The sequence below is a fragment of the Podarcis filfolensis genome (genome assembly GCF_964270895.1).
Source record: "Podarcis filfolensis genome assembly, chromosome: 13".
Taxonomy (NCBI): Eukaryota; Metazoa; Chordata; class Lepidosauria; order Squamata; family Lacertidae; genus Podarcis; species Podarcis filfolensis.
The window spans coordinates 42593497-42607973 of NC_139615.1; the positions used below are offsets into that span (position 1 = coordinate 42593497).

The 14477-nt window shown below is 45.3% G+C and overlaps 1 protein-coding gene across 7 annotated transcripts in view; it reads left to right on the forward strand.

Annotated features, from left to right (window-relative positions):
* REEP1 (receptor accessory protein 1) overlaps window positions 1-14477 on the forward strand; it is a 68341-nt gene that overhangs the window by 22921 nt on the left and 30943 nt on the right. For all 7 annotated transcript variants that reach the window (XR_014541057.1, XM_083583493.1, XM_083583498.1 and 4 more), the window contains exons 2-3: window positions 9785-9857; window positions 12109-12185. Coding sequence is in view for 6 of the 7 variants with exons in the window: in XM_083583493.1 (XP_083439619.1) it covers window positions 9785-9857; window positions 12109-12185 (150 nt within the window). In the remaining variant the exon portion in view is untranslated. The remainder of the gene's footprint in view (window positions 1-9784; window positions 9858-12108; window positions 12186-14477) is intronic.

The window sequence follows — 14477 nt, forward strand, 5'->3', positions numbered from 1 at the left end:
TCCCCCAAAAGAAATATAGTCTGGCCCCCCACAAGGAGTGAGGGACAGTGGACCGGCCCCCTGCTGAAAACGTTTGCTGACTCCTGACTCTAGTTCATGTTTCCTGACCTAGCCTGTGCATTATTAACAGCCTTTGGCATCAATGCCTCAACCGCTTTTTGGTGCTGCTTTCTCCAAATCTTTCCATGTGCTCAGCCACACCGGCATTGGGCATGGCCTAGTGCAAAAAGTGTACCCTTTGTTTACTTAAAACACTTGCATGCCACATACAGTGGAACCTCGGTTGTCAAACGCAATCTGTTCCGGAAGACCGTTTGACAACAATAGCGCAATTCCTTTTAAAAAAATGGAGAAACGCATCTTGGAAGCTGTTTGACTTCTGAGGCGCGTTCAAAAACGGAAGCATTCACTTCCAGGTTGTCGGCGTTTGGGTTCCGAACTGTTCGGCTTCTGAGGCGTTCGACAACCGAGGTTCCACTGTATTTTTTAACCCCACAAAACTTACAACAATTAAGTAGCCAAATCCTTTCACCTCCTTTCACGGTACCCTGAAACAGATTGCCGGGGGTGTATGGAAATGCCCACAAAGCAAAATGTCCCCTGATTTAACTCCTTTGCATGGCGACTTACCTCAAGTCCCCCTTGCTTGGGTGCTGTCCCCTTTTACCAGCTACACTCCTTTGCACTTTCCCTCTCATGCTATATTTTCTCCCGGTCACAAACAGTATGCACAAACCGCATACACTGATAGAGGAGTGGGGAACATTTTTCCTCTGAAAGACCAGTACAAATAACTCCCTCCTGAGGGTGCTGTATGTGAGAGAAGTCGCTTTTGAGCCATTGTTACTGTTGGGAAAGCAAAAGAAAATCGCATCGGAGTTCCAGTCACAGAATTCCAATGTAACATGTAGTCTGACTCTTAGAGACATATGTAAACACAGCAGGGAGCACTCCTCACACTTCTTCAATGGGAAACAGTCCAGGGCTTTGCCATATATAACCATTTTCCACAGGGCCTATAAATCAGCTGTCTCTGTAAGGCCAAGTTAGTTTCTGTTGTTAGGATAAACGATAGAAGCAAATGTTAGTTGTCAAACGCTGGAGTCTTATTTTGCAGGAAACATGAACATGAGATAGCAACAAGCCAAGCTCATGAAGGAGAAAAATGAACTGGAAAAAAGTGTGGTACAGTTATAAATAAGGAGAGAGAGGGAGAGAGAGAGAGAAATCTGGTCAGGCTTTTTAGAGGCCCTTTATGCTTCTTTGGGGTGTAAGATTTTATTTAAACAAATGTTTGGGATAGATATTTCACTATTAAAAAAAAAGGTAAAGGACCCCTGACAGTTAAGTTGGGCTCATCTCGTTTATTGGCCGAGGGAGCCGATGTTTGTCCACAGACAGTTTTTCCGGGTCATGTGGCCAGCATGACTAAGCCGCTTCTGGTAAAACCAGAGCAACACACGGAAACCCCGTTTACCTTCCCGCTGAAGCAGTACCTATTTATGTACTTGCACTGGCATGCTTTCAAACTGCTAGGTTGGCAGGAGCTGTGACCGAGCAACAGGAGCTCACCCCGTCACAGGGATTTGAACCACCGACCTTCCGATCGGCAAGCCCTAGGCTTAGTGGTTTAGACCACAGTGAGGCTAACCGTTCTGAGCAATATCTCTGCTATGCCACAAAACCTCTTGTGTAACTTTGAATAAGAAAATAACTTTGATAAAACATTCTTTTATTTTATATAAATTAATGCAGTATAAATATTTTATCACCGCCATGCGTCTACTGACAGTAACTGACTCTGATTGAATTCTGAACTTTACTGACAACCAGGGTGGGAGAGAAAGATATCTTTTTGCTGAACTTGTACCAGATTGATCGTACAGCAAGGATAGCTAATCCGTGTTAAGCCGTTTTGAACATGCACCCTTAGGGCAAACTGGATGTGACAGAACTGCCACATTTGTTTGGTCAGATGTGCTTCTTCACATACCAAGTGAGGAGAGGAGTGTTCAGGAAGTAAGGAGGGGCTGATCCCTTTACCTCGGTGCATTCTGTTTAATAACTTTTCTCCTGCCTCCCTTCCCGGATCAATTTCGGTATTGGAGCCAGGCTGGCGGGAAAGTGCCTGAAATGATGGAGTGTGGGGAGGTCAAGTCAATACCTTCACAGTCTTGTCAGTGCTAACCCATATATAAAAATAAAGGTAATGGGGGGGGGGAATGGAGAAGAGAAAGTAAGGGAGCAAATGAATATAATCCCAGCTTTCTTGGTGTGGGCCAGAGTGCCCACACCTAGTGCCTACAATTGGTGTGGCTGCCAAATTGCAACATCAGCCACACCAATTGTGGGAATATGGTAACCCCAAGGATTGTTGTTGTTTAGTCATTTAGTCGTGTCCGACTCTTCGTGACCCCGTGGACCAGAGCACGCCAGGCACTTCTGTCTTCCACTGCCTCCCGCAGTTTGGTCAAACTCATGCTGGTAGCTTTGAGAGCACTATCCAACCATCTCGTCCTCTGTCATCCCCTTCTCCTTGTGCCCTCCATCTTTCCCAACATCAGGGTCTTTTCCAGGGAGTCTTCTCTTCTCATGAGGTGGCCAAAGTCTTGGAGCCTCAGCTTCAGGATCTGCCCTTCCAGGATGCACTCAGGGCTGATTTCCTTCAGAATGGAGAGGTTTGATCTTCTTGCAGTCCATGGGACTCTCAAGAGTCTCCTCCAGCACCATAATTCAAAAGCATCCATTCTTCGGCGATCAGCCTTCTTTATGGTCCAGCTTTCACTTCCATACATCACTACTGGGAAAACCATAGCTTTTACTATACGGACCTTTGTTGGCAAGGTGATGTCTCTACTTTTTAAGATGCTGTCTAGGTTTGTCATTGCTTTTCTCCCAAGAAGCAGGCGTCTTTTAATTTCGTGCCTGCTGTCACCATCTGCAGTGACCATGGAGCCCAAGAAGGTAAAATCCCTCACTGCCTCCATTTCTTCCCCTTCTATTTGCCAGGAGGTGATGGGACCAGTGGCCATGATCTTCGTTTTTTGATGTTGAGCTTCAGACCATATTTTGTGCTCTCCTCTTTCACCCTCATTAAAAGGTTCTTTAATTCCTCCTCACTTTCTGCCATCCAGGTTGTGTCATCTGCATATCTGAGGTTGTTGATATTTCTTACGAACCCCAAGGATAGATTACTGCAATGTGTTATGTGTAGGGCTGCCTCTGAAGACGGTTTGGAAACTTCAGCTAATGCAGAATTCAGCGGCCAGGTTGCTCACTGGAACAAGACGGTTTGAGTATATTACACCGATCCTGGTCCGACTGCACTGGCTACTGATTACGGTAGTTTCCGGGTCCAATTCAAAGTGCTGGTTTTGACCTATAATGCCTTAACAGTGCAGGACCGCAATACCTCAAGGACCTCCTCTTGCCATATGAACCTTCCTGGAGCCTGAAATCATCCTCTGAGGCCCTTCTACATGTGCCTTCTCGAGAGGTCCAGAGGGTGGCAACATGAGAACAGGGCCTTCTCTGCAGTGGCTCCCCATCTGTGGAATGATCTCCCCAGGGAAATTCGCCTGACGCCTTCATTATGCACCTTTAGGCGCCAGGCAAAAACATTCTTTTTTTAACTAGGCCTTTGACTGATCTGATTGACATCCTATGCCCTTTTAAAATGTGGGTTTTTAATGGGGGAGCAGTTATTGGGTTGTTGTTTTTATTTTGATTATATATTTTGTGGTTTTATATTTTGATTTTCTGTGAACCACCCTGAGACCTCCGGGAATAGGATGGTATATAAATTCAATAAATAATAATAATAATAATCAGTTTCTGCCTGCTCTTTAAGGAAAGGAGGACCTGGTAACGCAAATCCTATGTTTCCACTCTTCCGACTGGCTCTGTCCTGCCGGGGACTGTGGGTTTTACCTATTCTGTCGCTGCGGAGTGATGGCGGCAGCAGCTGACAGAGTGCTTCGCTTCCACCCCTTTCTACCTTCTTCCCACCCCCAGTGCACATTCATTGTACTTGCTGTAACATCTAAACAAGGCTCACAGAGCACTTTAATTGAGTGACTGCTTCTGGTAAAGTCTGTACAGTGGTGCCCCGCAAGACGAATGCCTCGCAAAACGAAAAACGCGCAAGACGAAAGGGTTTTTCGGTTTTTGCGTCGCTTCGCTAGACGATTTTCCCTATGGGCTTGCTTCGCAAGACGAAAAAACCGCAAGACGAAGAGACTTGCGGAACGGATTAATTTCGTCTTGCGAGGCACCACTGTACTGTGATTTACATCTTGCTCCACAATGCTTAGGGCGCATTCCAAGTATTAGCAACCTGCTGTCATTATACATATGTGTTTGGACGGGTTATTTGTGCAAAATTCCTTTTTCTTCCTGGTTCCTATTATAAAAATCCCCCCTTGCGTGTGCACTATGAGGCCACAGAGAAATAGCCCCACACTCTCCATCTTGTCATCTGCGTAATGGGCTCCCTGGAAAGAGTTTTCACAATGCTATAGCTGTGTTGTGATTGGCTGCAGAGTTAGTCTGAATCCTGTGTTCCATCATGATGGCATGAAGGGGCAGAGCAGTGGGTGTTGTTGTTTTTAGCTTGCTGTTGAATTCAGCGCTGTGGTCTAAACTACTGAGCCTCTTGGGCTTGCTGATCAGAAGGTCGGCGGTTCGAATCCCCGCAACGGAGTGAGCTCCCGTTGCTCTGTCCCAGCTCCTGCCAAACTAGCCATTCGAAAGCACACCAGTGCAAGTAGATAAATAGGTGCTGCTGTAGCAGGAAGGTAAACAGTGTTTCCGTGCGCTCTGGTTTCTGTCATGGTGTTCCGTTGCGCCAGAAGCGGTTTAGTCCTGCTGGCCACATGACCCAGAAAGCTGTCTGTGGACAAATGCCGGCTCCCTTGGCCTGAAAGCGAGATGAGCGCCGCAACCCCATAGTCGCCTTTGACTGGACTTAACCGCCCAGGGTCCTTTACCTTTTACCTTGTTGTTTTTAGCTTGCGGTCAAATTCAGTGGGATCATTTTCATTTTCACATATTTAGCCCTTATACTGATGAACATTACACTGACATGGTGTCAAGAGCAAGATCTGAAGGAGTTTAGAATATAGCATAAGCTTGCTCCTCCCCTGTAACACATCCAGCATGGCTCTTCGGTAGCTTCTTCTTCTTCTCCTTTGGCGATCACTCGTAGCCGGGTAAGATTGTCTTCCATAAAGCCACTTCTGAACTGGAGAGGAGGTGGGGTTGCGGGGCCACGCACGCGGGGGCAGACTCACAGCCCCCGCGAGAATGAGGGAATCCTCGGGCGCGTCATCTCCTTGTCCAGCCAATCGGCTGGCCAGGGAGGCGTGGCCCGGGCTATTTAGGGCTAGCGCGCCTGAGGACCGCCCTCTCTTTGCCGTTCCAGCTGACCCGGCTTGCCAGCCCGCCCACCCTTAGTCACTGCTCTGACCTTGCTGTGGGCTCTGGTTGGTCGCCGTCAAGGGGCCTGGTAGGAATTTCTTCCACTTGGCAAATTGGCACCAGCCATGTGGTTTTTCGCCTACCTCGTAGCCAATCGTCACAACTTCTCGGCATTGGCGGTTAGGCACTGGTAGGGGTATTGTTATGCAAATGAGGGGGGAAGGAAGCGCCATCACCTTCCCCCAAAGCAAAGGGTAGTCCGGTAAAGGATTCCGGCGGGTGTTGCCCTGTCCGAAGCCTATGGAGGTGTGGGCCTAAGGCGTGACCCCGGGGGAGCTCCTAGTTGATGTACATCACGGGTGTCAAACACAAGGCCCGCGGGCCGAATCCGGCCCGCCAGACCTCGTCATGTGGCCCATGTAGCCGCCGCCGGCCGCCAGCCTTCACCTTTTATTCTCGCTTTTTTTTTTTGACACAAGAAAGCCGCCTCTTCAGCGCATGCGCGGCAGCCTACAAGCCAGAGGACGTCTGCCCTCTAGCGGCGCCGGCCATTCTACACAGGAAACCTCCACTTGTTTTTATATTGAGCGCATGCCATCCTGTGATGTGACAGATCCAACGGCTGCCTGAACCCTTCTCTCCTGTACTGTAAGTCCTACAGATACAACCGGCCCTTTGAGGGTGACCAAACTGCTGATGCGGCCCCCGATGAATTTGAGTTTGACACCCCTGATGTACATCAACAGGACTCCCCCCACTGGTGGTTAACCCTTACTGGCCTTCATGCAATCAGGCTGAAGCCAGTTAGTTGATAGGACCAATGCCTAAGCCAATACCACTCAATTTCTGCAATCAATAAAGTTGTGGCCTTTTCTGCCCATTAACCTTAAATACCGTGTCCTGTGTCTTTATTTACCAAGGGGGGGGAGGGGAACTTGCCACGCAAACACAGTTTTAACAATGAGCCCGTAAGTGACTGTGGAGGCCAATTCTGGACCCACACATCCTTCCACAGTGGGGACATTGGTTCCCGGGCGGGAACTGATCACAGTGTGGACTGGAAATGGGAATAATCTGGGATAGCATTGCATTAATGTATCCCTGATGATATGCTTCTGCTAAGACACTAGTAAGGGTACTTACATCAAATCCTAAAGGACTTGAGCCAGCATTACTGAACTGTAGGATTGGGCAACCCATGGCCATAATTTTTCTAAAGTCAAAATTTTAGATTTTTTCATAGATTTCATGAATTAAATTTCTGCAGGTTTTTTTTTGCTTGCCTCACGTTGAAAAGAACTTCATTAATATAAACCTCTGAGGGATGCATCAACAAGAACATTTTAAACATCCTGGAATGGTAAGTTCCAGGATAATATATGGCTTTCTGCTTTATTTACCGGAGTTTGGTCATATTTGGGCATTGGGATGCTGCTTTATTGCACTTACTGTCCAGTTTTAGTTCACTTACTTTGTTATATGTTCTGTTCTTAAGTGTTCTTCTATCAGTAGAACAGCAGATACAGAAAAACAAATACTCTTGATTATGGCCATCAGCTGGATTGCTGAAAGCAGTCAGATTCTAGAGCAGTGTTTCCCAACCTTGTGCCTCCAGCTGTTTTTGGACTACAATTCCCATCATCCCTTGCCACTGGTCTTGCTAGTCAGGGATGATGGGAGTTGTAGTTCAAAAACAGCTGGAGGCACAAGGTTGGGAAACACTGCTCTAGAGCACTCATTAGTTGGCACGGAGCCAGTGTCTTGGTGTGGAGTTTGACCCCATTAAGAAAAGGCATGTCCATTATAGCCAGAGCTGTGTCTACTCAGCCACTATTAGTGTCTCCATTTTCCTGGACTAAGCTTAAATTTACACAGTCTGTTGGTGACCTCAAGCAGTCATTCAGAGTGACGCTGCCTTACCTGACACAAAGAGAAAGAAGAAATATAACTGTGTGTCATCAGTATGCTGACCCAATACTGAAAGCCACCTAGATAGAGATCCAGGAGACTCAACCGAGTCACACCATCCCTGCCATTACAGGTAGTCTACCAGATTGATCAAGGCAGATTCAGTTGTGAATCCTGGCCGGAAGCCAGACGGAAATGAATCTAGACAATCACTTTCAGCTGAAAGCACTTGGAGCTGATTTGCCACGTCAGGCTTCAGCAACTTGGCCGGGAATGATTACTTAAAAGCTGGCCTATAATTCCCTAATACCATGGGGATGTGAGAATGCCTTCTTTAATGGGATTATGACTCCTCCTTGAAGAACAGCTGGTCTTCCTGGTGCAATGCATTAGTGAAAGTCAAGTTAGAATTTGACTGATTGCCTTGGTAAGCCTTCAAAAACCAAGATGAAGAGGGTCAAGCAGAACATCTGTACATCTAATATATATCTGTAGAAAAGGAGTGTTGGCAGCTTGCCAGGACAGCTTGGTATAGTAGTGTTCTTCCCCTGATAAGTGCAGCTTTGTGTGTTATCCTTACTTGATCTCTCAGTGGCTTTTGATACCATGGTATCCTTCTGAGCCAACATAGTTGGATGGGTATTAGACACACTGTTCTACAGTGGTTCTGATGCTATATCCAGCTTCAGAGAATAGCATTGGGTGATGGTCTTTCAGCCTCCTGGTACTTGTGCTGTACGGTAGTTTTCTCTCTAGTGCTATTTAACATCTACTGTATATGAAGCCATTGGGAGTGGTCATTGGGAGAGATGTCAAGCAAGGTGTCACCAGTATGCTGATGATCCCCAGCTCTACTTCTCTCCAACATCTGAATCAGGTGAGGCTATGCAAAGCCTGAGCCAGTGCTTGGACTCAACAGAGAACTGGATGAGGACCGGTATCCCAGCAAGACAGAAGCACTGTGGTTGGTTGGTTACTGAGCCAATTACTTATTTGCATGGGGTTGTACTGCTCCAGAAAGAGCAGGTTCATAATCTGAGGATGCTCCTGAAGGCCCAGGTGACCTCAGTGGCCAGGAATATCTTCTATCCACTTCAGCTAGTAAGACGACTGCAGCATTTTCTGGACCAGGGTAGCCTTACCACTGTTGTCCATTCACTGGAAGCCTAAAGTCTGGATTACTGCAATGTACTCTATAAGGGGCTGCCCTTGTGGAGGGTCTGAAAGCTGTAGCTGGTGTGAAATGCAGTGGTGTGACTGCTCCCTGCGGCAGGATATTGCCAACACATTACCCCACAGTTGAAATAATTGAACTGGCTATCAATTAGCTACCATGCTAAGTTGATTTTGTGTTGATTTTGGTGTATGATGCCCTGTACAATTTGGGACCAAGATACCCAAATAGATCATCTCACCCCATATATATCGTGAGGGCCTCCTGCAGACGCCATCTTTATCTGGAGGTCCATTCTGCACAATGTAGGAACCAAGCTTTTAGTATAGTAGCACCTGGTCTTTGGAATTCCCTGTCCTTGAAAAATTGGACAGGAGCCATCTCTGGGGGGGGGGGGGTTGGCACCTGCTGGATCTTTCAACAAGCCATTTCAGCCAAGATCTTTCCCAGTTTGCATCTGCATTTGAATTGTTTTTAAGATGATTTTATCCTTTTCACACTCATTTGCTGCACTGGACACTTGGGAGGAAGAGTGGGGTGTACTTTTAAAAGATGAATGAAATGAAAGGAAAGGAAATACTTTATTGTCACTTGTACAACTTGTATACAGTGAGATTACACGAGCACACACACCCCCAGCTCTCTTAGTCTTAATTCCCTTCGTTTACTGATGCACACCCACCAAACCCAAAAGTCAGTTGCCCTGTTGTTATCTTTTCATTCAGCAGCCTAACAGCCCATGGATAGAAGCTGTTCTTTACCCTGTTGGTGCGACTAATCATGCTTCTATATCTTCTGCCTGAGGGCAGGAGATCAAGAAAGTGCCGGCCAGGGTATGAATCATCCCTGGGAATTTTCCTCACTCTCCTCAGGCAACGTTCTTTCGCTATTTCATCCAGCAGATTCACGGGACAGCCCATAATATCTTGTGCTGTATTCACCACCCTCTGTAGGCACTTCCTATCAGTTGATGTCAAACCAGCGTACCACACCGTGATGCAGTATGAAAGGACACTTTCTATTGTTGACCAGTAGAAGATCATCAAATGTTGATTGACATTGTTCTTCTGCAGTACTCTGAGGAGAGAATTTAATTTAATTTAATTTAATTTAATCTGGATTCTACATGTATGTAGTTTTGTTCTCACTGAAAGGAGTTAAACTGAGGCAGGAATTAAGAGTAAAATATTTCAGAGAAAATGTCCCTGAAGTGGTCATTACTTCTCAAAAAGATACATTTCCCGGTGGCAGAAAATGATCTTTGCTCTTTTCCCCCTCTTCCAGGCTTGTGTTTGGCACTCTTTATCCTGCATATTACTCATACAAAGCTGTAAAATCAAAGGATATTAAAGAATATGTAAGTATCACTTCTGGGATTATCAAGGTAAACCTAGGTTTCTGTTCACAAAATGCCTCCCAGTGGATTTTACCTGGCTCTTTAGGCAGAATGAAGAACTTAACATGCTTCAGAGTTTCAGATTTTATTTCCCTATTTATTTGGTACTAAATAATCAGCGCACATCTTCCACCATTTTGCCTCACCTGAGAAAAGAAGAATTTTTTGTAAAAGCAAATTCTATATTAGCTAACCTGGAGACTATTTAAAAACACATATGCTAGGTATAAAGTCCCATTGAATGATGCTTTTGTGTAGCTCTTGCATAAAATCCCATTAAAAAAAAAAGTAGTGGGATTACATCTTTCTTGTATGCCTTCAACTCCCTACTTAAATGGTTAAATTCTGTATTCCCAAATTCAATTTAAATAGGGTCATCATGGTGGTTTAGGTAATTTATAGAGGTGCATTGGATGTTAACACCAGTGCTGAACACAATATGGGCAGCCATTTTGTCATTAGTTAAAAAACAAGAACCGTTGATACGGAGTTCATGAACAGTTATTGCCTGTTAATGTTAATAAAATATTATTACCATGGCCCTTCCCAACTACAGTGAACTTAACTGCACCTCTTAGCATACATTTAGGCTGGTATACCCAACTCTAACCTTCAGATAGCAGAAATTAGGCATTCAGTAGCTAATTTTGTAGTAACCAGGTTCTGGGGTACAGTAAAAAAGGTTTGTGAATACTGGGTGCAGTGATACAAAACAGATATGGGAATTCATTGAAATTGTGATCGTCGTATTTACAAGGCAAGGCTAGACTGAGGCTAAGTAGCTAAGCTGAAATGAATGAACAGCTAAATATTCTCAGTAGTTTACAAGAGAGGGGATCATAGAAATATCGTGCAATATGGAGGTATATAAATAGCAGGTGTTATGTAATATAAGGACTTATCCTTGTAACTTTTGCATAGCTGTCATTGGAGAGGTTTGGGGTTAATTAGGATTATCATATCCATTTCAGCATAAGAGTGCACAGAGAATATTCAGAATCGCAGACGTGATCGCTTGTGGCACCAACAAATGCTGTGGCCAGGAGGCTTACTCTGTGAACACTTCTTTTGGAGATGAGTTGCCTATAGTTTACTCCTTCTTGGAGGCATAAACTGTGTTCTGTTAGGCCCACATTTGTAACTGGAGATAGCTCCTAGTGCCCTCTTCCCATTCCGTCACTTAGGAATAAATCTAAAGATAATTCAAGACTCTTGTACAACTCTTGAATTACAAGAATGGCCAGGAATGCCTGGACTTAGTGACTCACTTGAACTGATGTATTTGTTATATAGGCACTGCGTACAGTTTTTAGATACTTTCTAAAAACAGTTCTAGGCTAATAATGAAAACTCAAGTTCTTAATTTTTAAACAGTGTGAACTAACTATTAAGCTTAATAATGCATTACAAAATGAAGCATTGGTTTGTATAAGTAACCTAGATTGAAATTTGGTGAATGGTGTGAGCTTGACCTCTCCTCCACAAGAACGTTGAAATATGATTTATAAATCTAAATGTAATTCAGTGCAATTTGAAAAAAAAGTTCAGAGTCTCCATTTCATCTATTTCATTTCCTGTCACTTTCTTGGGTCTTAGGACAAATTCATATCATATAATTAAAGCGCTGTTATACCACTGTAACAGTCATAGCTTCTTCCCCCAAAGTATTCTGGGAGCTAAAGTTAAGGGCCCTCGTGGAGGTACAATTCCCAACACCCTTAAACTACAGTGTGGTATTCACCTAAGTGTTGCTCACAAATAGACGCACTGAAATTAATGAACATGACCAAGTTCCATAAATTTCAGTGGGTCGTCCTTACGTAATACTTAGCTGGATTCTCAAGATTCTTCATGTCTGTTAGGGGTATGAGAATGCTCTAAACGTGTGCTGTGGATGTGACCATAGTTTCTTGTGCCAAATGACCCTTGTTCAAATCACTCTTTTTCATTTATTCCAAAGATTAGACATTTTGGTGGCCAGGGCAAAAAATAAATCTGAAGGAACCTGTGCCTTGTGCTTACAGAGTATATAGTAATAAAAGCAATAATACGGGTGCCTCAAATTCTGCCGCATGAGGTAAACCAACATGACTTGGCCCAATGGTAGGACTGGCCCTGGCCCTGAGGGAATGAGGCCTGGGGGAAAGAAGCAATACCCACAATCGTGCCAAATGAACATTTGCTTATAACCACTCTTGTGCTTTATTCCTAGGTAAAATGGATGATGTATTGGATCATATTTGCACTCTTCACAACAGCAGAGACATTCACGGACATTTTTCTTTGCTGGTTAGTATCCCGCTGAGATGCTTCCTTCCCTCCCTCCCAAAAAAACAAAAGCAGGGAAAAACAAATGTTTTTGAAAGGAGCAAAAGTGCAAGATAATACTAGAAGTTGCTCAATAGCACCAGGCGCATCAGGTGCTTATCTTAGAAGCTGGACACTTCCTGTAAGAAACGCCATATTAGTGTGGTACATGAGGGGTTTTGGGTGTGTGTAATAAATTGGATGGGAAATGCTGTGCAGGGAAATGGTTGCAAAGAGTTTAATGTGATGGGTCTGCTGCAGTGAATGGGAAGCTGTGAATCCTGCTGCCACATTTGGCTCTGAGTGGGTTAAACCACAGAGCCTAGGACTTGCCGATCAGAAGGTTGGCGGTTCGAATCCCCACAACGGGGTGAGCTCCTGTTGCTCGGTCCCTGCTCCAGCCAACCTAGCAGTTCGAAAGCACGCCAGTGCAAGTAGATAAATAGATACCACTGTGGCGGGAAGGTAAAGGGCGTTTCTGTGCGCTGCTCTGGTTTGCCAGAAGCGGCTTAGTCATGCTGGCCACATGACCCGGAAGCTGTACTCCGGCTCCCTCGGCCAATAAAGCGAGATGAGTGCTGCAACCCCGGAGTCGGTCACAACTGGACCTAATGGTCAGGGGTCTCTTTACCTTTACCTTTACTGGTACTGGAGAGCACCCAGCAAAGTGGATTGTGGAGGATTAGTTTTTAAAAAGGGCATAGCAGGCAAAGTAAAAATGCCCCACTCTGAGTGTAGTCATATGTGGGAGAGCATAACATTTGTCTGAGGCTGAATCTAGTTTCAAGGAGATAAGATCTATGATAAGAATAAATGAGAATGGAACAGAGAGGATGCAGAGTACACACAGAAGATAGAACCTCCTCTCTGCCATCTGCAAACTCACTACCGCCCAAGAATGGTCCACTGTTGCATCTTACCATCCTTCAGTGATGATTGTAGTAGAACAAAGAACTCAAATCAAATTGTGGGGAGAAATAGCCGAACCAGCCCAAGCCCAGCTACTGGGAAGGAGATGCCCACCACCTTATCGCATCCCACTTGTGGCCAGAATCAGTAACCAGACAGGGTGCTCTCTTCACAGCCACCCTTTGTTCTTTTCAATCCGTTGACGTCCCAGGTGGGTGGGCTGGCAGTGACAAGGGAAGCTGGAACAGAGCCAGAAGGAGGAAGAAGTCGGCTGGGCCTTAGAAACTATTCAAACCAGGCCGATGTGGTGATCAGAGTTCCCCGTCTGACATAGCTGCAGTACACTTAACTTGTGTGTGCTTGCTTGCATGAATATAGTGGTACCTCGGGTTACATACGCTTCAGGTTACATACACTTCAGGTTACAGACTCCGCTAACCCAGAAATAGTACCCTGGGTTAAGAACTTTGCTTCAGGATGAGAACAGAAATTGTGCAGCAGCGGGAGGCCCCATTAGCTAAAGTGGTGCTTCAGGTTAAGAACAGTTTCAGGTTAAGAACGGACCTCTGGAACGAATTAAGTACTTAACCAGAGGTACCACTGTACGTGCTAAAAGTGTCAAGGAAACAGGCCATGGAGAGCGACCCTTGACTTTTCCTGCCCCAAGCTTATAGTATTAATTGGCCTTGGGAAAGTCATGGCAGGGTGTGATGGAAGAGGAGGTGCTTGTGGGGAGGAAAGTGGGAAGAGAACATGAAGAATCTGAAGTGGAGAGCAAGCAGGTTGCTGGCACTAGTTTGGCTGCAGATATTGGCGGAGGGAGGAATACAAGGCGCCATCTTAGGGACTCCACTCTGGATTTCTGAAGGGTTTACTCCCTAGACTTTTCTTCTGCCAAAGATATCCTGCAAGGCAGCCGAGGTTTAGGGCCAGAGCTTTCCTTCTCCTAGATGGGCTACCTTCCCAGGTTGAGCTGGTAGAAGGAAAGATTCAGGGAAGTTTTTAATGTGTGACATTTTAATGTATTTTTAATCTTTGTTGGAAGCCGCCCAGAGTAGCTGGGGAAACCCAGCCAGATGGGTGGGGTACAAATACATTGGTACCTCAGGTTAAGTACTTAATTCGTTCCGGAGGTCCGTTCTTAACCTGAAACTGTTCTTAACCTGAAGCACCACTTTAGCTAATGGGGCCTCCTGCTGCTGCCGTGCCACCAGAGCCCGATTTCTGTTCTTATCCTGAAGCAAAGTTCTTAACCTGAAGCACTATTTCTGGGTTAGCGGAGTCTGTAACATGAAGCGTATGTAACCTGAAGCATATGTAACCTGAGGTACCACTGTAATAAATTATTATTATTATTATTATTAT